General features: G+C 39.0%; 1 protein-coding gene across 1 annotated transcript in view; it reads right to left on the reverse strand.

Moving 5' to 3' along the window:
- Positions 1-27,710, reverse strand: part of ANK3 (ankyrin 3) — a 202,309-nt gene that overhangs the window by 89,421 nt on the left and 85,178 nt on the right. The window contains exons 10-19 of the mRNA XM_051619726.1: positions 23,991-24,089; positions 19,215-19,412; positions 17,121-17,219; positions 15,108-15,206; positions 13,746-13,844; positions 11,511-11,708; positions 10,898-10,996; positions 10,057-10,155; positions 6,165-6,362; positions 3,855-3,953 (exon numbers count right to left, since the gene is read on the reverse strand). Coding sequence (XP_051475686.1) covers positions 3,855-3,953; positions 6,165-6,362; positions 10,057-10,155; positions 10,898-10,996; positions 11,511-11,708; positions 13,746-13,844; positions 15,108-15,206; positions 17,121-17,219; positions 19,215-19,412; positions 23,991-24,089 — 1,287 coding nt within the window. The remainder of the gene's footprint in view (positions 1-3,854; positions 3,954-6,164; positions 6,363-10,056; positions 10,156-10,897; positions 10,997-11,510; positions 11,709-13,745; positions 13,845-15,107; positions 15,207-17,120; positions 17,220-19,214; positions 19,413-23,990; positions 24,090-27,710) is intronic.

Here is a 27,710-nt window from a genome sequence, read left to right on the forward strand (position 1 = left end):
TTATCTTAATCATGCAGACTAATCTCCTGCACAAGAGATTTTCTGCAGTATTGGATTTTTTATTTCCCTGCTATAGCTTCAAGGTACAGAATATGTTTCTTCCCAATCTTCTCCTCTAAGCACCTGAAAAACCCCAGCTGTGCATGGCTCTCAGAGCTTGAGCAGGAATAAGAACTCCCATGTGTCAGAACTGCAAAGTCTAGAAGTCTTCACAGGCAGTGTAAGTTATATATAAATGATGATTAAAGAACATGTACCAGAGGTGGAAGATGATAGCTTGTTGGTCTCTACCCAAGAAGTTGAATGACCTGCTAAGATATTAAGTGTCCTCCCTCTATTGACAGATACTGTGCTGGAGTGACATAACTGATGCTTACTTAATCTGGTAAAATTACAAATATGATAAGGACAGAATTCAAACTAAGTAAAAAAGACTACTGAATAGTCATCTAGACCGCAATAACTGAGGTAACAAAAGTGTATGGACGTGAAATGGAGAGAAGAACACAGAAGGTTAGTGGTGACTCTCTGGTATCAGAGATCCCCAGTATAATGTCAATCTAAGCTGTGCAGCTTTACTGACATTTAAGGCACAGATGACCACATCTCTGCCACTGTATGTCCAAAGTCAAGAATCTGAACTGGACAATGCTGGATGGTATTGTGCAAATATGCAAGTGTAGCAACAGTGCTTCTGAAGCCGAATCAGCTGTTGCTGTATCTTGCTCCCCAGTGCCTCTGGTTTTAGAGGCAGTATGCACAGACCTTTTATTCCCATAGAACAGTTAATAGTTAATCCATTTAAATAAGTGAACTTGTAACTACAGAGCTGCTATTTTACAAGCCAATCACCTAAACTCTACCTGCATAGAAGATACGGTCAAAGTATAGTAGTTCTTACAGCATAATATTTTTCCATCATTGTAGAAGTTCAGAGCTTGTCAGCTCTTTCCTTAGGAACTCAAGATGACCATGAATGTGTCTAGAAACCATCCCTTGCTAAAATACATGGTACTGCACTGGCCCTTTTCTTACAGGTGGCAGTTAGTGGCTCTCTTGCAGGTGAACTCCCTGTGGCTGTGTGCAGCCTGGAGGGCTCACTGCTGCACAAATTCAGCAGATGGGACTCTGCAGAAGCCAGTGAATAAGTATCAAGTTCACTCCTCTCTAACACAATCCTGCAAGGCATGTGGGCACTTTCTTCCTAAGGAGCAGACAGTCCCCTACAGCAGAGAGGGCAAATTAGCATGGTAAGCAGGACAAGCCATTGTGGGCATTCTTCATCACAGTCACCTACAGGATTAATAATGCACACTTACCCAGAGAGATGATTTGTTACACCACAAACTCATTCTGCTTAAATACACCGTGACTTTGCCTGACCTCTAAGTCCCTGCCCAACTTCCTGGCAACTATGGAGCAGTCCTATGGAAGCAATATGTACTGGGAAACTATTCTTCATTTGCACTAGTTATGTGTATAACTGTCAAATGAAGGTGAACAACAAGGCATTAGCTGTTTGGTTGTTTTTTCTTAAATTATATGTCTATTACAGATGGCAGTACTCGTGCTGCAGTCAAATAGACTGCATTGCTCCCTGTACGTGGTTTTACCTAGTGAGCCATCCAGTTTTTAAAGATGCAATGAAGAAATTCAGCTCCACCCAGAGATCTCTGAATGAGAAACTATAGCCCCTTTTCTGTGTGTCTGTAGAGTCACTTGCCGGCTCCACACTGCCACCATGCCAGGCTTGAAGTTCAGTACAGAGCTTGTGCAACTGTGCCAGGCTGGTCCAAAGACCCAACAAACATGCTTTGCCTCTCAGCTGTGACAGTATCTCAGACATTTCCACCATGCTAATGTGACTAAAAGGCCACTAGTCCAGAACCAGATCCTATTTGGACATTGGAGAGGAGGCAAAGGAAACATGTGGCTGCCTGCACCTGTTGATGTAAATGTTTCCTTAGACTACGTACTATTTGTGGGACAGAGAAGAGTTGGAGAAAGGCAGACACTCACAGACAAGTTTTACAGGCTATTCAGCTTTGACCAAGTCAAAAGAGCAGGTTCTGAAATGTCTTGCTATGGAAACCAAACCACGTAGGAACTATCTCCAGAAAGGCAAGCATATGCATCTGAGGAAATCTTCAAAGAATGGACCAGGGCAGTTCTCATCTGCTTCTTGATGATTTAACAGATGATAAAAACCCAGGCTGATTAATAAGTAAAATATAGGCTGAGGATATGTTGCAAAAGTATGAAGCTAGAGAAGCTCCTGGGATTTCAGCAGAACTATTTCAGTTTCATATCAGAATAATTGAAATCAGTAACCGGTACAGTTGAAAGTATACAGTAGCCATAACAATGACTTTTTCCTCTGCCATGGATTATAATCAGCTCAGCTGCAGCCAGAGATGATAATGATTTCATTCCTTTCCGAGATGACATTGTAATGACAAAATGATAATAATGCTGGAGACTCTGACACAACAGGACATTTCTGGGGTGTAACCACAGCACCGAATTTGTGGCACACACCTAGCAAAGAGTTGTGAAAGCTGCTACTCTACAGAAAGGGTTGAGGAGTCAAACTGTGAGCCTTGGTTCCTTTAGCTGTTCAGCTACAGCCCACATACTTGATCACAACTGATTCCTTATCTAGCTAAAGGAAATACTCTAAGATGTAGACAACGCATGAAGGAGGTAAGTAATCAACACTGAGATAATTATCACTAAATTCTGAGCACCGTATATACTATTAGTGAGCATAAAATCATTTGTATGGAGGCTCTTGAAATTTACTCATGACATCACTCTTAAAACCAGTTCTGTGAAGTGGGAGGCATCATTGCTCAGGGTCTCAAAAGCATCGCCAAGAACCTTGGAAAGTCAGGTCTCATATTAGAAGTCCCCATACTTACTTTAGGCAAAACTATTTTTAGGCATATAAATTTGAAACAGACCACCATTGCATATATTTCATATTAGAAATAGTGATAAAGAATTTCAAATTTGTCCTCATGAGTTAAATGTCTCATCTCTTTTATTATTTTTGAAGGTACATTAGAGCAATATTTACTGTCAACCTGACAGTTTAATGTTTACCATCAGGGGAACAATGTTCTAGTCTGAATTTGGAACACCAAAAAAGACATTTGCCTAGAATGTATCCATATGATGAGACAGTTCACCTCACTATGCTTTGCAAAACAAAGCAGCTTAGAAATTCAGAGGTGTCCAGTCATGATTATCTTGCAGAATCATGTCCATGTATGGCTATTTAATATCAGCTCAGGGAAAGGAAACTACTGCATTTCATAAAGTCTCTTAAGTCATGGGAAAAATTACCAATCACTCAATAGCCAGGAATGTCTACACTGCATTCATATTGTTTCTCTTGCTGTGAATACTGATGTTTTAAGTAACAGTTCTCCTGCGTTTTGTTTCTACTAACAGCTGAATGCAAAGTACATGCAACATGTAAAAAACACCAAAAGGAGATGAGAGTATGCCTATGGTGAAAGATTACATGACTCTCTGTAGAGAGCATAAGCTTTTCTGAAAGTTTCCTTCCTTACATAAAAAACAGATCAATCCCACTTACCTTCAGTGAAACACAATAGTAGGGGACAATCTAAATCTATATTGATCTTAAAATTTGGCAAGAAATTAGCTTACATCTCAAAGATGGAGCATAACACTAAACATCCAAGTTTACATATTTTCAGAATATATTCTTTAATAATTTATCACAAGGAATGTTTCTCTGCTATTTCACCCTGAAATCAATTACTAGTCTAGCCCTACAGGCTCAATGTCTCCCTGAAAGGGAATACTGACAGTGGTCTTTGTACCTTTGTCTGTGCATCAACAGCAGCTCCTTGGTTAACGAGAACCTCTGCTACATTGACTCTATCCTCTTGAGCAGCCAGGTGGAGTGGTGTCAATCCACTCTGTAAATTACAAGCAACAAGTAACAGTCTTCAGAGGAGGCACATGAATAGCAAAATACAAATTCAGGTATCAGTAAGACCTAAAACATCCTACTGAATTTAAATAAATTATAATTTCCAATTTTGCTGCATAATGTGCTTCCTAATTATATTTGTTGATTTGCAAGAAAGTACAATCTGAAAGCCAGGAAGATAATGTTGTTTTGGTTTTTTTTACAGAAGGAACATCACTGCATGCAGCATTCGATGTGTAATACCAAATTATAACACTCTAAGCAAAAGTTGCACCACGGTTTTTTACCTTCTGAATAATTCACTTCTTAGAAGGGGTAAGATTTAAGAAGAAATATTGAATTAATGTTTATACTTCAAGTTTTCTAAAAGTAATGTTCGCTCAGATTTATCCCTGCCTTTGACTCTTCTATTTGATCATTTTCAAACATAGAAAACTACATTTCTCTGAGATCAGGTCACATAAAAACCTCAGGTAAAAGGTGTAGAAGAGAGTATCTGCTGAAGAGATGTTGTTAGGCACAGGAACTTGCAAATTATTGTTCTTTTTCTCTCCTCCTGCTCCTGCTGCCTTCAGCACCCGTGACAGAAGAGCAGGTGGCAGCAGCTGGCACATCAGGCAGACACACTTGCTAATCTTCCCACCTTTGAACCTAAACTCATGTCTCCAATGAGCTCACTACCAAAGGCAGTAACTGCTGATAGCATCCTGCTATACTGCACTCAAACATGCAATCCTGATGACAGTGCAGCTTAGGTAGGCCATATTATGCAAACATGTAACAGTAACCAATTGTATATTACTTATTGGAGGCTGGATATTATGGGTCAAGCTTTCTAAAGAGACTTAATAAGTGCTCAGAGCCCACACTGAGGCTCTGAGTATTCAGCTCCCAACCATTCTGTGGATCTTGAAGAAAGCAAATGCTCTTTTTATTCACATTGTGAAACTTGAAATGTAGTGTGCTTCAAGTGTCTGAATTCAAACACAGGTGATGAGCTCGGAGGAAATATACATCCCCAATATGAGTACAGGGGGACTATTTTCAAAAGGTGGTGTTAGAAGTATAAAACCCCCCTAGAGATTACAACTGAACACTAAAAGACTGAAGGATGTTGTAGGCAATTGACCCTTGGTGGGACTGAATCAAAATGCCAAGCAACTGCAATCACACTCTCTAAATTAGACTTAGCAGCAAAACCATGATAGCCAGTGAGATACAGAATGTGTATGTGGCAAATTACCCTGTGGGGATAAAAAGTACATCCTGCACTGCATAAGCCTACACACTTGATTGAGACTGGGGAAAAAAATCAAGATCTGCAAGAGAAGCTTTCTGACAGAGGGCCCCAAAATCACCAAACTGTAAAGTCAGAAACAGGAAAACACAGCAGCCCCATGCAGCATAGCACACAGCCTCAGAAGACACTGAGTCTTTCTACCTGCTGAGAATGAGAAAAATTTTCCATGGAAAATCTCTATCTTGCCTTTCTACTTTAGCCACATAAATCCATACTGAAACTCTGATCATCATGTCTGATGTCTAATGGGGCATTTAAAAACTAGGGCTGCACATTGCTAGAAACATTACTATAGAGCAGAATTAATGGCCTTTAAATTCATACATATAGAAATGAAAATCTACCAAATTCCCCTTCCTGCCCCCAGGAGAAATTACACCAAAAGTCATTGTGCTCTGAGGAGCATCCCCAGTGAAGGAAGCATCATGTATTTAGTGAATAAAATCTCAGGCAACATTGCTATTATTATCCCATTAAAAAAAATCAGCTTCCCCTAACAAGTTACTAGTTACCATTGCTTTATGGGGAGGCATATATCTAGAGGCTCATAAATGGCATGCACCAACCCCACTAATTGCTGGAGGGAGGAAGAGATTTTTCTCTCTGGTCATGTTTCGGCAAACTAGAACATTGTGGAAGGAAAGGAGATGGATTAATAAGCTACTCTGCAGCATGAGCTATCATCAAAACTTGGGTACTACAAAATGCAGTTCATTCAATGTGACATGGCATGCTGCTCTCTTTGCTAGAAGAAATGATGATGTGTATTCAAACAACTGTAGTGGTTTTCAAAGCCTGCAGAATCACAGTGGACAAAATTTACTTGCAGGCCCCTGTCCTTCTCATCACCATGTTTGTTTATTGCCTTAGCACCAGGAACACCAGGGGGACACTTACCTTGTTACTGAGATTTACATTAGCATTTCTTGTAAGAAGCAATGACACCATGTCCACGTGGCCATCCTGAGAGGCAAGATGCACAGGGGCAATACCCTGTCTGGTTACAGCATTGGCATCAGCACCATATTCCAGCAGTGTAGTTGCTATGTCCATCTGGTTTTTCTTGGCAGCAATGTGCAGTGGTGTGTAGCCGTTCTGTCAACAGAAAGCACTTCAGCGCCAGCTACTCACTGAACAATGTGATGAATCACTGTCCTGTCCCTACCCCACTCTAGGACTGCAAGCCATTAGTTCTAAAAATTGTGTCAAACATAGTCAAATACAACAGTAAACAGTTGCACAAATTAATTTATCAGATCTTTAAGCTATCTGTTTTTGAAAGTACCACTACAAATCAAAGGATTCTGGACTAAACTTTCAAATTTGGTGAAAAAAATAATCTGTTCAGAAGAGCACAACCTACAGCAATACGAATTTGAGTTTCATTTCCCAGATGTTTGCTGCTTTTCCATAAATGTACATAAAATCTTTAACAATGGAAGACCAGGATGTGTGTTCATAACTCAGAACAGCTGTTATTGTTTGTGTTTTTTTCCCTTTTCCCAGTGTGAATGAAAGCATTATGTACATGAAATATGGCTTTTCTTACAGCATCTACCCTGACCTTACTAACAGGCTCTTTCTGTTCAGATCAAATGAAAATTACAGGATATATCTTTGAAGTCTTGAGTTCTTTATTTTTTTTTTTTTATTCCTTCCAGTTTATGTACTTAGTGAGGTGACTACTAAAAATAAAAATGCAGTGTCTATTGTATAAGATTTTATAATTCTAAAAAAAGATGGATTTGGCAGAAAATTGATAAATAGATATACAGAATAACTGTATGAGCATAGAAAAAACAAAACATTAACTAAGGTATGACCAGATTTTGGTACTGGCTGTGATGCTGCTTTAGCCAAGAACTTTCTGCCTTCTGGAAATACATTAGCCTTCATTCTAAAGCAAATGGCAAATGTGCACACATATGCACACGATTAAGGAAGAAGGTGGGGATGAGACCCTAGCTGCAGAAACCATTTTGTATGGTGTCATAAAGTACCGTGTGCAGCTCAGATTACACAGCCCAGTAAACTTTACCTAAAGGCACAAGCATTCACCTGGCTCTGCTCCTCGCTCTGCCCCACAGGGCAGGGGGGCTGGACTACAGGGGAAGGCAGGTCACAACAGATGCAGGGCAATGAAGGTGGGAGCAAAGAATAAATACATAGGGGCACAGAAATTATTAATAAGAGAGCTTCAATAGTAATCTGGAAGTTAGAGACACAAAGCACTAACTGCAGGTGAAAAAGGTTCTGTAACCTTCAAAATTCAATTCAGATTTATTCAGACTTTTGATACTAAGATATTTCAAAATTACACCCAGGAAACTGTCACAATTACTAAGAGAAGTATATGGCCACTGCTTTTTCACTGTGAAGATAAAATACTTCCAGAAAAACAAACACAATCCACTCCCTTAGACTTTCTGCACAAGACTGACATGTAAAATAACAATTGCCACATAAGCACCTACTAAATCCTAAATACTACATGCTAAATCCTATGTATACGCTAAACTCTCTGTATTTTAAATGGAGCTTATGTGTATTTTGTAAAATAACAAATACATTTTTCAAGCCTTTTCCTCAGAAATGGTCACATATTGCTGCCAGTGGAATGGAAAGCAGCAGGTTGCCAACAGAAGGCAAAAAGAGCTGAAAATAAAAGCTGAAATTCTGCTCAGTCTCAGTCTGCATCTTGTCATGATAAGGGTTGCGCTCTGTCACTGTACATAGATGCAGAAGGGAATGGAGAAGTTTTGAAGGAAGGGTAAGGGGTTATTCTGACTGCCAGGGAAAAGAAGTAAAAAGGCAAAAAGGTTAAGATGAAGGGACAGAGGCAAAAAGGTTAATGATGACGGGACAGAGAAAAACTGAGGCTTTGGGGACAGAGCAGGAGAGGAAGCGAATTGTTGTAAGGAGAGAGCCAAATTAAAATTAGGCACAACCCTTATTTTGGCTTATAAAAAAGAAAAATAGTTCATCTGAATAACCGTTTGCATCTGACATGGCCACTTCCCATACCCTTTCACCCACCAGTCTTCAAGGCAAATGCTGCTGGGCTAGGCTAATGAGACAGTTCTAAGATCAGTGTTGAAGGCAGGAGTATCACAGAAAAAGCAGCTGCTGCTGAAGGTAACTGTGGAGCCAGTGATGAGACAGGACATAACACATTTATTTATTAGACCACATTTACTACAGAAATGGGAAATTATCTGCTGTTACCAACATCATTTTTCAGACGACTGCATAGTGGGTGCCTAAAGCAACAAACATGCTGCCATTGATTTTATTTAGTATTGACACTCAAATCAGTGTTGCTGTGGCTCACTTGGCTGCAGAATACTAACAAACGCTTTCTTTTAGGAAGACTTAGCAATGGCACTTGAAGACCTGAATTGATAGCTGCAAAACTCTTCTGTTACAGAAGGGGAAGCTAAGATGACGTGACACGAGTCTGTGCAATGTTATACCATAGTCTAGAGTGCTTCCACCTTGGTTTGGACCTCCCAAGCAAGCCCTTGGCAGTGGCTGCTGCAGTCCCTGCCCCTATAGGATGCACAGCTTCCACTGGCAGTTTTTCAGTGAAAACTAGGTCAGTGTCTTCTCATCTCCTTCAGAAAGCCCTTTCTTCCCCACAGTGGCATTTAAGAGTGCTGTGTTGCAGTAGTAAAAGATCAGAGATCACTCCAGTTCCCCTCCTGGGGCACTGCTCTGGCAGATTGCCACTATCGACATTATCAATTTTAGCCTGTGCCATTGCTGCTGGCTATCCCTGTTTATTTAACTTCCCTCTCTTTTGCACTATAAGCTCTGGGACCTACCATGTGTGACAGACTCTATCCTCTTCTTCAGGCATGCAAAAGGCCTCTAGTGTTATGGCTGTATTCAGTCATGTGTGAGAGGAAGGCAATCGAGGAGAGCTGTCTATCTATGATACTGGCTTTTCCACTAGCTATCCCCTTTCCGCAGTGTTTTTTTTGCAGTGGTTTTAGGAACATATTTGGGCTGTTTCAGATGGGGTATTCACACTGAACTTACCCCACTTGAACCTACATGTGCTTCCACCCTGTTTTACTGATTGTTGCTGTCCAAGTATAGCTTATTGATCCATACCTAAAACTGGGATGCACAAAGGATCCCAGTTTTAAACTTCTCTAAATTATTTCTTCTACTCAGAACTAAAATATATTTAAATACTTATTTTTCACATCCCCTGACATCTCACACTGTGTGTTGTCTTGCCTACAGTAAATTGCAATCAAAGCAGGGCTGTGACTAGTTGTGTTATTTTCTCACCAGTCCATTTACACTGTGGTAGAAGTATGATGAAGTACATTAAAAATTACCTACATTGTACTGAGAAGCATGTCACACCCCAGAAGTCATCCCGTGGCAGTACAGGAGAATTACCCCTGTTTAGCAAGGCATTAACTTCAAGCTTGCTCTGCACAGATATTAAGATACAATGATAAAAATCTGGCTGGCTTGGAGAAGGTACTGAGGAGACTGGACAAGTGAAAACAAAGGTCAGTATTCACCAAGACTGACCTTTTCTGAAAAAAGTAATTTTAAATGTTTCTAAATTTTTGCTTTTTTTTTTTTTCCTGCTATTTTATCCACCTGCTGAATTATTCTAATGGCTTTATATGATTGTGAGACAATATTAAAGTCACTGAGCCCCACGTAATTGCAAGCATATACAGTTTAGAAAGAACAGAGGCAGACAGGGAATAAAGTGACACAAAAAGCCTACGTATTGTTCCCCCAGAGCGGCCAGTACTTGTACCTTGGCAGATGCGTGAGGTGAAGCTCCCTGGTCCAAGAGTAGAAGTGCCACTTTTTGGTTATCATAGTGTGCAGCTACATGCAGTGGTGTTAAACCGCTCTAAAAACACATGCAGAACAAACAAGTGCTGTTACAAACCCTCAACAGGGAAAACTTAAGAGTTTGGAAAATAGGAGTAGATAAGGTGAAAAAACACATTTGTTACTTGTTCATGAATCCAGGGTCTTTGATAACTTCAGAATCAAAAAACTATGCAGAGATTTGAAAATGTGTACTGAGTTGTGAAAGCTCTCTTCACTTTTCAGGAAAGATGAACAGAGAAGTACATGTGTGTGCTGCCCATAGGACAGAGCAGATAAGGAATTTTGACCCTGAGGTCACACCCTCAGCAATGTTTTTCTTTTACTGCAGTGGATGAGTAAACTGTCCCTTGGATCTGTAAGAATCTGAGCTGAATTGGCTTTAAAAGCTTGAGTTCCTACTGGGCTTTGCCCCCCCATCATGAGACCTGGGGGAGAACAGCCAGCTGCTCAAATGCTCTGATAAGGATTGTAAATTGTCTGGGCAGGAAGGCAGGGGAATGGTTTGTCTCCATTCCCCTGAATGGGTACAAAGAGCAAGTAATTTTGTTGTCAATTAAAGACAAATAAAAGTCACATTTATCGAGAATTTGCTGACTTTTGGCAGCCCCACAAGGGATGGAATATTACATGAAGGCCCTTCTGGTTAAATTCAGGCTGTGGATACTAGTGTGTTGGTAAGCAGATAGAACTATGTTATTAGACTATTATGTGCATTTATATATTTGTTGGGCAAGTGGCAGTGGCTTCTTCTGTCCTACCTTTCCAGAAGCATCAGGAGATGCATTCTTCTGAAGCAGAAGGTTGGCGACCTCAATTTTCCCATATTTTGCAGCCACGTGTAGAGGAGTAAATCCTTTCTGTAAGAGAAAGCAGTTATCTAGCAGACTTGTTCACTCTTTCAGGGCAAGGTTTCTCTCATGTACAAGGATACTGCTGTTACCATCTGTCCTCTTACACAGTCATGAGTACAGGCAGCAAGCCTGCAGCTTCCCAACTGTCCTGGCAGGTCCCTTGCAAGGCAAAGCCCTAACTACATTAAAACAACTGTTAAAAAGGAAGAGTCAGTTCCCTTCTTCACACCACCAAAGATCCAGGGACAAGGCTGGGTAAAAGCTTATCAGCTTATCAGCTCAGTCAGGAATTTCTGCCCTGCATTCTATTCATTCTGAGAAAATGCATGTCTAATCACCAGGAGATGTTATATGTCAAGCTCTGGGATAAAAGCATGAAGCTTTGTAGCCTTTTAAGAAAATATAGCTCATTGTTACAGCATTTGCATGTGTACATGACTTTTTCAGCATTTCATTCAGAAGCAGCACTTGGTACAGGTATATACTACTATTGAAGCCATCACTTCTGCAACTCCCTTACCTTGGTAATGATAGATAAAGATGCACCATGATCTAAGAGAACAGAAGCTACATCTTCATGTCCCTCTCGAGCAGAAAGATGCAGGGGTGTATAGCCAGATGTTGTAGCTGCATTTGGAGATGCTCCTTGCTGTAGCAGCTGCTGTACTATATCTGCTTTTCCCAGTCGAGCAGAAATGTGCAGCGGTGTTTGGTCATCCTAAACATAAACAAAACAACACCATCCTAAATAAGGAAACTAAGGCTATGATTTTGGTCAGATTCTATCACTTTTCAAAATTGCAGACGAGCATTAATTCTACTGAGGTCTTACCTTGTGGATTACTGCATGCTGGCTTTCTCTTTGAAGCATAATACAGATATACTGTGCTTTGTTGATGCATCACAAAATATTCCAGACATGTACATAATCCATAACAGTAAATAAACTGATCAATATTCTTCATCTGGATTTCCCTTACGTGGCTTTATCACTAAAATGCATTGAGTTTCCTGTTGAATTTGAGACCTTTCCTGAAGCAAATGTACAGCTCTATTCCTTACATCTTGATCTCTTTTATGATACCCAGCAACATTTAACAGCTAAATCAGTTGTTTGGGATGACTGAATTCTTAGCCTTGTAACTTGCATTAAGTAGTATATTTTGTGGTTTTTTTACTGTCAGTTTGTTTGGTATTTTGCAGATATCTTTACAGTGGATGTAACAAAGTGAAGCATGATGCTCAAATTCACTGTCATCTTCTCACTGCTTTTTTTGGAACACAATAATCTTAATAGTTCTAAGCATAGTTCTACAACCCTATTATGAATCTCATTGTTTATTTCTTTTCCTTCCATGAAAATATTGTTGTTTGTGACCTTATTCCAAGTGGCTAATATATAATTTCTTCCTTATTCATTATTTGGTTTAGTATTTTTTTCCTCCCTTTCCCAGTTGTACAACCTTTGGATTAAGCACACTATTGCAACAGTTTGGCTAACAAAGCCCATGAGCTTGTTTTGCCTACTCCTCCTAAATCTATTCAAATATCTTTCTCTCCTTATTTTTCCTCTGCTAAATTTCCCATCTTTTGAGCACTGCTACCCCAGGTCCTGCAGCAGAGTAGGTGTTCTGGGGTGTTCTCTGCCAGGGAGACTTCTGCCCGTGTCCGTCCTATAACACTGACTTAACTCCTTTGGGAGTTCGGATGAGGAGTGTCAAGGTGTGAATGCTGCTGCTCTACAGTGCAATTTTCCTCTGACTGGTGGAGAGCCTTTATGATTCTTGAACATTTCCAGTTTATGCCTGTTTACCACAAATTTTTCACAGCTGATGTTAGCACTGGTGTATAATCTGTTACTTGCATTTAGTTGTTATTTGTGATAACAAATAGATGACAGGCAATAGAAGTCTGCACAAATGAATTAATTGTGTGAAACTGTTTAGAAAATACTTGCTGACTGGGTTTCTGAGCAAGAGCTGTCACTTTCATACAGACCATGTGATTCACTTCTATTGTCAGACTGCTTGAGTACGAAATATACCTACAACAGATATGTAGTCAGAGTTCCTTACAAACAGATATTCTTACTAGTAACTTCCTCTGTGAGCTAATTTCCAGACTCCAATTTCACAGTGAAAAATAGATTTATTCAAAATTGTACTCATTTAACCACTATCTGAAAAAAAAGTTCCTGTTTTTTTCTATGAAGACTGCTATTTATTGCACCCATTTATCTCCTTCCCTTGTCTGTTACCTAGACCTCTTCTATTTCTATAATTTTGTATGTTTCTTTAGCGGCTCTTGACTATTTTTCCTTCCCCTTTATCTTCCTCAATTGCAATTGTTTCTATAGAGTTTGTTCCTACGTCACAACTTCCATGCTATGACCCTTTATTGTGCCTCCTGATTTTAGGAGATGTTCTTTAGAAGTGTAACTTTCTGAATGCATACAGGCTGATGATTTAGGGAACTGACACCAGCATGAAATTTACAATTTTGCAGAAACAAAAGCAGATTAAAAACATTCCTCTCCCTTCTTGCTTCTCACCTCAATACAACACTCTTCAAACACAGTACAGTTTACATTAAAAGTACATACAGATCACTGATGACTACATTAAGAGAGTATGTAACAAAATACCAGCCATTATTATGCCAAGACCCTTGGCTTCACCTCCCTTTCTCTTCCCAAAAGACACACCTGAAATTAATGTGATTACTTGCTTTGTTAAATATACCTGGACCAGCTTACCTTGGCTTTAGCCTCCACCTGAGCTCCATTTTGTACCAGGTACCGAACAACCTCCGTCTGGCCAGCCCTGGCAGCCATGTGCAGTGCCGTTTCTCCTCTCTAGCACACAAGACCAAAACATCATTAAAAACACACCGCAGGAAAAACAAACCCCAAAATGTTTCATAAATACAAAAATACTAGTGACCCAGTTCAGAATAATTTCCACTAGCATCTTTTGTAGTAGTTGTCTTTGAGCAAAATGGGAGATTAAGTCAATATTTGACCTCTTAGCTATATGCTACAAAACAATTTATTTCAGGGTCAGTTTCCCAACACGATAGTGTCTTCATTACTAGACTTTTCTGGAAAGGAACAGTGCAATTTTTATATTTACTAGCATTTTACTAAGTGTTAAAAATTACATCCATTTAAATACAGCCAAATTTAGTCAAACAAAATATGTATTTCAAATTTTGTATATTCAGATATATACATTTTTTTGCTTTCCTCCTGCTATGCCCTATGCCCCCAATATCATTTGTTATCTGGCAAGCTCTGAGATGAGTGAACAAGAGGAAAAAAAACATTACTGAGTACATTAAGGCTTCATGAACTTAACAAAATACAGATCCAAGGAAACCAGAATGAATTTCCGGGAGAGGAACCTGTTTTCTACATTTTTGGACAGCAGTATGCGTTTAAGTACAAACACCTACTGATTTGCAAATGGTTTTGCGTTTTTATATAATCTAATAGAACTAGCAGATAAAGACTTTACTAAATGTAACTGTGAGTGGAAGGTGAAAGGGAGATTTTGAGGGAAAACTGTTAAACAGAATCAACAAGCTTCTACATTCCTCCCATTTCTGAACTTTCCAGTATCCACCTAACAATAACTTCAGCTTTTACACATGCCCAGGGAGCCTTGGGGCACACAGTGCACATCCAGTAGGAAAGCACACTTGTGCGGCTGCATGGGCACAGGCAATATGTCCCAGCAATCTGCTGCAATCTGTTGATAACAGTAGAATTTCCCTTAAATGGTAGGCCCCCAGGGTCCTGGGAAAACAGTGCTCAACAGTGAAGCGCCAATGTCAAAACCCTTATATGAGAAGCTACAGTATGTCCTCATTCCATATTTCAGAAAATAAAGATAATAGACTCTTCTTGGGGTCCATATCTTTTTAGACTTCCTCAAACTGTCAAGCACCTCCCAAGCAGGAGACAACAGGCTGCATTTTCCCATGACTCCAGCAGGAGCCATGATGACGATGGAGGTGGATGGTGAACCCCAGAATTCTGTGCTTCACAGCAGGGCTGCTCCCAGATATTATAATGCAGTCACAGCTCTGTCATGTTTAAGAGAAAGCTGTTACTCACCACGTTGGTAGTGTTGGGTGATGCTCCATGATGCATTAGCTGTGATACAATATTTACATGTCCCATGAAGGCAGCAACATGGATTGGAGTTAGGCCCGACTGGAAATCAAACGAAAAATCAGACTTAAATACCTGCTTCCACACTCCTTTACAAGAATGCCACAGGGAAATGAGAAGTCACGCCAAAGCAGGCAAACCCAAGCACGTGATTTTCTCAGAGAATCTTCTCAAAAAACATTTACATGTACATAAACTGAAGGGCACATAGTTGGAAACACCTACATGTATGATCCATGAGCAAACAAAAACATTCGAGGAATTCAGTCATTCATCAATTAAAATTGACTATAGCTAAGCAAGATTTCTTCCTGAATTTTTTTGCTAAATATCATTTTAGACCAGGAAAAAAAAAGGGTAAAAGTATTCCTGGTACAAAGATAAGACTTTCTGGAACATTTAGCTAATGCAAAAAAGATTCATTGTCCATCATCTCCACCAAATCCTGTTCTGGGTGAATAAAAAGGCCTATTGACCCCAGTGGTGAGCTCCATCCCTACCATTATTTTAGAACAGAGGGAATTCAAAACCATGGCATCCAGTCAGGGAGGCACAGGCATAGATGACACAGGCTAGAGAGAATTCCCCCTTCACTCAAGACCTTGTGGCACCATTACTATCACAAATCTGTACCACTGCCCTTATATAAGGGGAGAGGAAAAAAGGGAGCAGTCATTTAGCAGAGCATGACCTCAAGGATTTTGCTTTGGAAATCCAATCAATAGTTAATATTTCTCCAAGTAGCAGTACCCTAAAGCCTCTTCACAGCTGCTTCTGCACAGCTGTAGTGACAGTCAGCCAGAGGTTCCAGAAGGGAATTTTGCTACTAGGAGAAATAAGAAGCTCAGTGGATCTCTGGAAACCTCCTGACTTAGTCAGCTTCCCCATAGATCTACACAAGTCCCAGGAGAGCAGAGATGAGGAAAACACACTTTTGTTCCTCACCCATGCAGAGCAGCAAACATGAGTAGAAAGGCAGAACAACTGGTTATGTGATTTCTTTTCCCTGTTTCACATCATCTAGTAAATGTTTTGTTAAATAATAGACTAACATAGCATCTCTTCTGTTAAGGTTCTCATTTACCAACATGACTTCAACCTCAACTCTGCAAACTGCATCTACAAACCCTATGGTTTTCAAACACTAGCCTGGAGATGTGTGTGCTGTAGCAAGGGCAGGTTCAGTTCTCTTTCAAGAACACAGGAAGGGAGCTGTATGATTTATTACTGAATAATTAGAAAAAAACCCCCATGCATTAAATGAAACTCCATTTTGGGGATATCAACTGCTCCCAGTTGTATCTTGTTTAATCAGTGGAATTGTTTACAGTTTTCTAACCTGGCTTCTTTGTCAGTGGACAGACATTCATATATGTGACTTTTTTCCTAACGTAGTAGAGTATACACACACACATAGGTATTTAATTCAACTCTAAATTGTACCAATAACGTGTAGACCATATCATGACAATTAAAGTAACCGCATATTGATTTCTGTCTGATTTGTCATGACCTCTGATGGTTTCCTGTGTGGAAAGCCAAAACAAGGTCTGCAAATTAAACCACCTTTCAAAATAGGACTTGAGTGAAGCACAATCTTTACCATGAACTGCTTTAACAGGGTGAATTTAATCTGTGCATTAAATTACAGGGGAAGTTTGGCAGAAATGAGATTTTTTATTTAATTTGTTAAAAAATAATTTAAAAAAAGATTTAAAACCTGCTAAGTTTCAGTTTTTAACCCCACTGTATTTCCAACACACATGAAATGTTTGGGCGCTGTGATCCATTAGGGCAACTGACTTTATTATTAAGTTTTATTATTTGGTAAAATCTACTGGAAAATAATTGTTGACTTGTAGTAGATGATCTTTCAGAAATACATATATTAAAAAATAATCAATATAGTCACAATGAAATTTGTAGGAAAAACAAACAGGAAAGGTCACTTTTTACCTCAGTCACAGCTTGAATTGATGCACCATGCTTCAGAAGAAGCTCCATTACTTTTATTCTGTTCTTTTTGCAGGCAATGTGAAGAGGTGTGAAACCATTCTGTAAAGCAGAAAGAAACTACTTTTTGATACCACATATGTCATTAAAAAGTAGAATTGGGCATGGAATTCAGATAAAACACTCCTCTCTTTTAACAAAACACCTCCCAGATTGGTTTTGGCTTCACTAACTTGTTCATATAAAAGCATGAAAAAACTTCTAAAAGGGTGCACTTCATATATCCAGTTTTAATTATGAAATGTATTGCCCACTTCAATAAAAAATATTTCTTAAAATTCTCAATTCACATAAAGCTATCAAAAGCTTCATTTTTGCTTAAGGATATTCACTGCTAACTGGGTTGAGGGTTTTTTGGGGTTTGGTTTCCTTTTCATTTTTCAGAACTGCTGATTAAAAAAAAGCACTTTATGAGCTCTGGCAATTGGATCCTCTTCTAAACTAATCTTACTATCAGTTTTTTAAGTTCATTATGTGCCAATGTAGTATAATTACAATTATTTTGCCCCTCCTTTGAAAAAAAAAATTGCATGTGCAGCAGTGTGAAGTTTTAAAACTACGATCTCATTTGGCATGAAATAATAAAACTGAAAACAAGTAAAACAGGCAAATGAGCTGTCCAGATCACCCATGACTAGTACAATGACATTAGTGCCCTGAATGATGCTGATGCCGCTCTGTATATTCATCAAAAATCCTTTGCAGAACAATTCTGAAAACAGCTGACAGAACCAGTCCTTCAGATCTGATAAAAAACAGCTTTTTTACCTGCCATATAGTAAAGAATATCATAAACCTTCTGTAAGGTGATGTCAGTGCAATTGTCTATTCCAGTTTAAAGTGAGCAACTCTCAACTATCTCCTTAGCAGTGAACAATGTCCAGGGTAAGCTCAGATGTATTTCAGGGAAAAGTGAGCTCTAGCTCCAGGTACTCCACTCAGAGTCCTTCTACTTAATCATCCTGAGTGGGGATCAGGACAAAATAAAAAGAAACACTAAAAGATTTAGGAAAAAAAGGAAATTTGTGCCTAGGTTACCAGAGCAATGGGAAGCCACTGTCAGCAACCCTGAGAAGCTAAACCTGATGATTATTTGATTATTTCAGAAGGTGAAAATAAATATTACAAGCCTACAAGTCTCCCCACTTGTTGTTTATGGTGAACAAACCCCATACATCATAATACCTTGACCAAAGACACCTGACAGCAGGTTGATCTGACACAAAAACACAAAGGGGTTGAGAGAAGGAAATCTATGGAGCCTGTGCTGTTATTGAGAGAGTCAATCCCACCTGGCATGTGAGGGTTTCAGGAGCTCACATAGCATTTCAGGAATTGAATGAGTTAGTAGCATCAGGCTGTGAAACGAACAGTCAGCCCAATTAGTATCAGAATGTGAATTTATTTGGAACAGTTATTGAAGAACAGATCAAAAAGACATTTTAAAAACTAGAGATTGCTAGTATGATTTAGAACAAAATGCATGAATGCATTCACTTAGTACGCAGTTTAGTGACACTAACAGATTTTGTTGCTGAAGTTGTTTTTAAAGTAGAAAGGCATGTGACTCCATTGATTTAATTATACAATACCACAAACATTCGTTATGTAACTCATTCCTACTTTTTATTGTTTCATATCTTTGAGAGCTAATAAAAATTCTCTCTGTTTTAAGCATTGCTGATTATTTTCTCTTTACAAACATTTAGAAAATCAGAATTTCCCTTTCCAAAAACTATAGCAGTTACATATGCAGCTGCTTCACGTATTCAGAATCATAACAAGATACCAGGAGGCACAAGTGCTCTAGTTCACTAGCAATTCAAAAAACACTGTTGACGATCTGTAAGCAAAGGTCTGCTCTGACTGCAAGATACATTATTAACACTTAGAACCTTGAGCATCCTCTCTTGGGCTGCAGCAATACAACATATCCTCACTGTCAACCATCATCAGGCAGAAAATAATTCTCAAATAAGTCCCACTGCAAGTTTGGAAGAACACTAAGCTGTGAATAGCAGCCCACTGTGTACTCACCAGTGCTTTGGCATTAGGATTAGCTTTCTTGTCCAGAAGAACCTTGGCAACTTTGTAGTGGCCACAGTGGGCAGCAACATGCAGCGCAGTCAGATAGTCATTGGTGACATCATCTACAGGCACGTTGTGCTGAATCAGAAGCTGAACACAGTTTAGATGATCTCCTTGTGTTGCCATGTGCAACGGAGACAAACCATTCTGCAAACAAAAAGACACGCTGATGGGTTATAGAGTGCTCAGAGAAATGAAACTCCTTCACATTGTTCTTACAGCATTTGTAGCATGAAGAATTTCACAAGCCTAGAGAGCACCCAAATTAAACTTAACCTGTTCATTGTAACAATTAGGGTTCTCACTCTGCCAAAAGCTATGTGGAACTCAGACAGAATTTGGTTAGTTTGTGGTCAGCTTTACCTTAAAAAAAACTTTTATGCCATACCAGCAATGCTCTAAATGTAGCTTATTCATCCAGCACAGCTCAGGTAATTTGCTCAAGTTAAATGAGTTATGTGAACAATGGCATTTTTTTACTTCAAATACTTGCTGTTTCTGAAGGCTGTATTAAAATCACTGCTCTTATGTAGCCTGCATATACCAGGCACAAGAGAGCAAGTCAGAGCATCACTCAATACTCACCACAAACCTCCCTCATCCCTCCACTAGTGTTTTCCTGAATTTGGCTTGTATACACACCTTACACCACATTACACATCTGTGAGGAACATTCTTCCCCCCAAAAAAAAATCTGAATGAGACCACAATGATGTGACCTACCAGCAGCAGTGGTAAAGGTCTGTTTCAACATGGAAACACCTGGGAAAGATTCATGTTTAGGAACAAAACCTGTTTCCAGAATTGTTTCTTGCACTGCTTACAATAGCTGATCAACAAGCTGCCAACATATATTACCTTTCCAGAGTAAAAACACAAGAGAAATAATTCTCAGACCTTGAAAGGAACGACCCTATTTCATGACAAAAAGATTTAGAAATATGCCAAAATAAAAAAGGTCTTGCTAGCAGAGGTCCTGAGACAAACCTCAACACATCTTCCATTAGTATTATTATTTTTTTACCTAGACTTTCTAATGCCAAAATGAGATTCAAATATAGGAGCTATTCTGGTAGCACATACTAGTATATAATCTACAAATAACTGACAGTATGCAACTTTTACCATCATGAAGAAACTGAAACTTGTGCTCACAGATGCAGTGCCCTCATGTGACTGCAGACAGCAAAGGCAAAGATGCAGCATAAACCCAGCCCAGATCTCAGGCTTTCTGAAACAGATTATTTCTTCTATCTCCCTTCCCCTGACTGCATCATGACAGTAATTAAAATCATTAAAAAGAAAGTGGAAATATGCAGAGAAATAATTTTTGAAAGTGACATAAAAGAAGGAGAGAGAAAGCAAACAGAGTAATAGTGTCAGAATTTGAAAGCAGTTTACGTTCAGTGCTGAGCAGCAGACTTTCTTGGGACACAGTTATATCTTTCAAGTAAAATTATCTCATGGGCATCTCACATTTGATTTATGTTCATTTAGATAACCTTCTCTACCATTCCCAAAGGCTACTACAGCACTTTTCTGCATGGAAGCTGGATACTAACAATGCATTTTAAATGTTTCCACTGTCTTCTTGTATAGCTAAACAGTAGAATAAAAATATTATTTTCCCTCAGTTGCCAAGGCCCCCTGATAATAGTTTATAACTGTCTATGCTTTTTAGGTGATAGTAAAAAATTCATGAAACTTCACACACTGTTCTATTAGATTTTTACAATAAAGATCCTTCTGGTGAAAAGTCATTCTTAAAAATAACAGCCAACAGCAAGAAACTGAGAAGATGACATGGCACTTCCTCATAGGAGAGACTTGTATGAAAGAAGCTGACATTGATGGAAAAGAAAGGAAGAAGCAGACCAGCCACACACCCATTTGGGAAAATCAGCAAGATGCTCAACAAAAATCTGTCATGTGAAAAGTGCAGCAATTACCCAGACTTTACATAAAAGAGCAAGAGACAAGATTGGATGCTTAAGAAGTTGTTGAAGATAAATAATCCCTGGAATATTGTCTGTTGTAATGACATAAACCAGGCTTGCTCTACATTCTGTTGCAGCAGAAGATACCCTGTAACCTTAGACAAGTCTTTTTGATATTTCAATGCCTCTGTCTTCCCACTTCTAACATAAAATATTACATATAACAATGTTCTCCTGTCCCATGTCTGTGTTGTGAGAGACAACCCACCAACGACTGCAAGAAGTGTTTTGGTATTTCAAGATGGAGTCACTATATAAATGCTGTTATATTACTGTTTTTATGAAGATCGCCAAGAAAACATTAAAGGTGAAGAAGTTCAGGATGAATCAAATATGATGACAGTTACATGATACCTTTAAAAAAAAAAACAGAAGAGGACCACAGAGATAGAGCATCAAATGCCTGGCTGGGCAAAGATAGAATTATCAGTGATACATAGCCTATTTTGTAGCTGTGTCAAAGGACTTTAATCAGGGGAAGTGTCATTAACACTGAGGAGAGTGAAAAAAGTAAAGGAAAGAAAAAAAGGAAAAGGGTCTAGAAAAACAGCAATTTTAAAAAGATGGCAATTGATACACAGAAATGTCATTTCTCACAGAAAATTGGTATACTTAGGACTAGAATTCAGGTTTCCTTTTGCTTGTAGAAAACCTCAGATAATCCATTAGGTCACTGCCTTTCCCAAAAATAAACCTAATTTACACAAAAAAGGGCCAGCACTACACTAAACAATCTAGCAGGAGATGGCTATCAAACTGCAGCCTGCTTATTCTTCTGAAAGAGTTTTATATAACAAGAGAAAACTTTGTGAAGTTCAAATTCTTTCAAAGATGTGTCCTATTACCAATAATATATGACTTAATTTAAAGAGAATAGAACCACTTATTTTTGCAGAGGACAGTACTGTAGTTTAATGCCAAATGAATGGCTTCATTAATGCTGTTCAGAGGTACTGCTGCTTCTCAGCTCACCTTCTGAAAACAGCAGAACGAACACATCAGAACGCAACTCAGGAAGCTCTGCACTTTCTTCTGTTCGCTTTTTAACACATTACATAGTTTTGTCCCTTCCAGAGAGGAGCTCACGTTTTGCTGGAGGTGTTTATATAAGACTCTGCAGGTCAACACCCGAAGTGTGTCTTTTCAGCTTTGGGATATTTCAAACCCACCACTATTCCCCATGTTCTCATCTGCCTGATTTTGGCTAGTGAACTCTGGGCTAGGCTGTGTTAGCTTCCTCAGGAAGAGGAACAGTTCAAAACCCACAGGCCTGCAACAGCAGGTTAAGCTTAGGGGTAACACCTGAAAATACAAAATCCATGCTGCCAAGAAATGTATCTCCTTAAGAGAGGTTCACATTTATGATGGTGGAAACGATGATAATAATATGTTTATTTTCATAATGTTTATGTTTCTTTAAGTAATTAATTGAGCTATCAAAGAATGCAGAAGAGCCTTACTCTCTGTGGAGTATGAGCTCTAGGCTCCGAGAGTAGCAGCGATGTGGAGATGTGCCCTGGAGGCCTCCTGGCCACACCTCTGCTGTCTCCCCCTTCTTGGGAAGTTTGCAAGTCATGGCTGTAGGAATCCATGCAAAGGATGGGTGGATCCTGTCTGTCAGATTGCCCGTGACAGTACTTGCCAGTGACTCACTGAGCTAAGGAAAGCTGGTGCCAACCTCCCCAAACAAACGCTAAATATATTCCAGTAAAGGGGAAAAAAAGAAAGAAAGAAGAGGGAGGAGAAAAGCAGAATATAGAAGGGCACTGAGACAGAATAGGACAGGATGACAGAAGAGAGAAAAGAAGTAACAGAAGGAAACAAGAAATGTTGTTGGAAACACAATGCTTAGGAACAGAAAAAAAATGCAGTGCAAAGTTATATTGGGAAAAACCCTCAACCCAAACATCAAGGCTGAATGCAGAACTCATAGGTTGTAGTAATGGTAGAAAGCAGGCTGCTGCACTGAGATTTAAAATCAGCAGTAACAGCACAGCAGAGACCACTGCCAGAAGAGTTCTGGCAAGTGTGTGCTTTAACGCCAGCCCTTAGGTCTACAGTGATCTGTGCATCTTGGCACAGATGCTTTAAAATTCCCATGAAGAATTTTGCATGATAAACTGTAGAGAGTGGAGAAACTGGTAATCAGGCTAAGTCCTAAGGAAATATGAGCTGTCTCTACAAAGAGACATTGCTCTATTTTTATCTCTTATCTCTGTTCTAGCCTTAGGGTAATTTGGTGCAAGATGGAGATATATTGTAAGCACCACGTATTTATTCCAGGACAGATACAGAGATTTTCAACCACTAAAATTCTGAGGGAAAAGGTTACCATACATGCCATTGTGGTTGGCATAAAAACCTTTTCTTGTGTATCTCAATTTAACACATTTTACATATGCAGACGTGTGCTACATAGGGCACTCACTTTGGAGATCTCCCACATGGTTACTTTAAATAGCTATGATATAGGAAAGTTATTGTCAAACCCTTAAATATATGAGACATGCAGAAGTACATTAAAAAAAGGAATAATTATTATTTCGTTTAAGCTGTGGAGTTTAGTTTCCAACCCGTAAGTCTCTCTCCCTTATTCTCTTTCCTCCTTTCCCTCTCTGAGAAAGAAGAAGAGTTAGTAGAGAGCATCTGGCATTCATTTAATTGCTAGCCCAGCATTAAACCTTGACAAAGTACAAGGATTATTCCAGAAGAAAACAGTACCACTTACCTTGGTTTTGGAAAGAATAGGGGCACCACGATCCAGCAGCATTTCTACAACCTGTTCATGGCCACTTCTTGCTCCACAGTGGAGTGGTGTCAACCCATCCTGTGGGATACAAGCATAATGATCTCTTAGTTTCAAACACAGTAAAACTTTGTGCAATTTTATAAAGACCTGCCATGTCCTAGCAAACTAATTAATTCCTGCAGGATGCTGCTCTTATGCAACTAAACAGCTGAACTTGTTTATTCAAATGGGCAGAGTACATTTTAGCTTTGATTTTCTAAACATGTAAATAATCATATCAAATCAGTATTCATGCAGTGGGCTACTTCCAGGCCCTCACAGTGAAGTGATACATGGACATACATGAAAAATATCATATTGCACATCAGGCACTTTTTGTCTTTTCATTTGGTACTTTCATTTGTCAGTATGCATCAAAGTCAATGGATAACCCTTTATTTCTGAAAGAAAAATAATCTTTCTTACTTAAGACTTTCTTTATCACTTTGATTTTGACAGGTGTATAGCAGGTAAGAAAACCATCTTAATGCCAGGTGATAAAAGTCTCTTGTCACATAAACCATACTTGTGTGACTTCCAAGCTGAATGACTGGTCTACTATTAAGAAATACAGTCAATACTCCTTTTAGAGTAGTTTAGTAATCGTTACCATCACATCACACATACATTCCTCAAATAAGAGGAAGACTCTTTTTAACATTAACAGTTATTTCAAACTGATTTTCTTATTTTTTGACCTGTATGCTGTTTACAATGCTCAAGTAACCGGCTGTAAACGAGTGCTATGATGAAAAATAGTGCATATACATTGAGTAACAACGAATAAAGTAACAGTTTTTCAATACTGTATGACAGTTCTTGTTACAAATAGTAATGTCATAGTTGCAAGAAACATGAGGAAGAAAAATTATTTTCAGAATTAGTAAGAGCAAACGTTTGATTTGATTTCTTAAAAGCAAAACAAATATGCAGGAGATACTGTCACAGAGAAACAATACTGTATTTTCACTAAAGATGTCAAAAGAGGAGCCTTTATATGAAAGGCTGAAACTAGTGAAGCAGAAAGATACATTTTTTTGTTTGTTTTCCAAATATAAGTCATGAAGGAAGAGGCCTTTTTCCAGTGCTTTCCAACAATCCTAAAAACACATATGTTCTATTGTCTAAAATACTTATGTCACATAGTTTTTATGAAAAGAATAATTTAAAATTCCTTCTTTAACATCCTGTGCTTGCCAATTCATGCAAACACATGCCCTCTCTGTATGGGAGATCATGTGCCTTAGATTTTTTTTTTAATTATTTTTTTTTTTACTTCCTGTAAGTCTCATATTCTTCAAGCACATCAGAGAAAGATACCCTAGGAGATCAAGCACAAAACTGAAAGGCAGGGATTATCCCCAACTCCTTTCACAAATACATCACATATATACCAAGCTCACAGAGAATGAGACACATTTGAACAGCTACATGGGCTAGACTAGACTCTTAAAAACTACCTCAGTGCTCCCTAGAGCACAATGCCCCAACCCTCTCACATTGCTCGGGTTTGCCCAGCTTGTACCTACAGCTGACAAGGTTTCTGTGGCACAGGAGGCAGCAGGCACCCGTGCTTGGTCAGCTGGAGCTCATTCTAATCCACACAGCACCACCAGGAGATGCATCACACAGTGTGACACAACATTACAATGTAATGTAGGTGCTTGTTGGGACAGCCATTCTGTAGCTATTGTTAATATGATGTCAGGGCTCTCACCAAAAGGAGCAAATAGACTTGAAGGCAGCACATTCTGCTGCAGAGAGCTTATTTTGTATTCTGAAAAGACACTGTCTATTCACCTGGCTTGGTTAATTGCTGTGTGGCACTGTAAGTTGTGAAGAAGAGTGCAAAAGAGACTGCTCTGAACTCAGCAAAGCTTCACTGGTTTTGTCAGAGTTTCTAGTTGCTTATTTATTGTTCATATAGATGATACTATGTGAAGCATAAGATACATTACACGTACTAGGAAGCAAACTTGCCTTAATATGATAATTTGCAATGGCTCAGAAAAAACATTACAAATGATTATGACAATAATCTGCAGATTAAGAGCTCTCCAAGTATGCACTGACATGATAAATCATATCAACTGTATTACCTATCCCTCTGGAGATCCTGAGGGCAGCTCCAGCACAACCGGGAGGACAATAGGAGGAGTTTTGCTTGTGTGCAAGCTTCCCTTAACCAATCTCTGGGGCTCTTTCTTTAGCTTTTATTTCAAACACACACACAAATAAATGAAATCTAAGCACTTTTTCTGGTCCCTGTTGAGATTCAGATACCTGTGTCACTCCCTGATTGTGTGACACTGGGGTCACAAATGGCTTGAGAATAGTAGATGATGGTGCAGTTAATTGAGTGTCCCTGCTACAGTGTGTCTCCCTGCCACATGTGGCTCTATGAATCGTAGGATGTTTTGGGTTGGAAGAGACCTTAGCGATCATCTAGTTCCAACCCCCCTGCATGGGCAGGGACATCTCCCACTAGATCAGGTTGCTGAAAGCCTCGTATCCAGCCTGACCTTGAACACTTGCAGGGAGGAGGCATCCGTGACTTCCCTGGGCAACTTGTTCAGTGTCTCACCACCCTCACACTTAAGAATTTCCTCCTAATGTCTAACCGAGATCTCCCCTCTTCCAGTTTTGATCCATTACCCCTTGTCCTCTCACTACAAGCCCATATCCCACATTTTTATGCAGGTAAGAGTGCTGGCCTGTTACTTAGCTGCAAAATGAATAGAATTATGATTATAAACACTTTTTGTTAGCCCAGGCTAAAACACACTTGCTGCCTGCTTTGGACACAAGTTCATTTTGGCATACACAGCCAAAGTAAATCAAGTTAATTTAATCAACCTCCCTAATTAAACTTAAAAAAATAAAGTCCTTTCTGGGGTCAGAGAAAAAATAGTTAGAGCAACATTCAGTAAGCACATTACATAAGGCATTAATAGGTCTTTGCTTAGAATGTTAGTTGAAAATTTGAATGATGAAAGCTGCCCTGCATGCACAAAACCAGCACATAGTTCTTGAGATGTACCCCTAAAAATTCAATACAAAGTCCTAATTACCAGCTGCTAGACATCTCACACAAAAAAGGAAGAACAGTGAGAAGATAAACAGCTGGTTAAAATAAACTATATGATATAAGCAAGAACTACAAGGAAAAAAAAAAAAAAAGATGGTTGAGCCACAAAATAGTTGTAAGATCATTTTTGGAAATAACCTCATATGTTTACATGTTATCTGAACTTCTAACTGCAGTTTGCAGGTGTGTGACAGTCTTTAAGGTGCTCATCAAATCCCAGTTCTAATAAACACAGAGAAATTGGGAACTCGTAGATGACTTTTACAAAAAATTAAACAGGATAAGGTTTTAGCTCTTCACATTAACCTTTTGTGCAGTACTTCAGCACTGCAGTTTCCAGGACCATCTGCCAGCAGCATGCTCATGGAAATGACTAAGGAAAATAAATCATTACCCCAACTTATCTAATGGTCAGGAAAGGCTTTATGTTAATCTATCCATAAAATTAGTATGTTTGTGTAAAGTAAAAATAGATAATATGTGGAGCATGTTTCCAATACACCACACAGAGAATGGATTGCAGGAATAGATCACAAAACCACAGCTGAATAGGTAAATCTCTCATCTAAAAG

Source organism: Apus apus, chromosome 4, assembly GCF_020740795.1.
Source record: "Apus apus isolate bApuApu2 chromosome 4, bApuApu2.pri.cur, whole genome shotgun sequence".
In the NCBI taxonomy this organism is placed as follows: Eukaryota; Metazoa; Chordata; class Aves; order Apodiformes; family Apodidae; genus Apus; species Apus apus.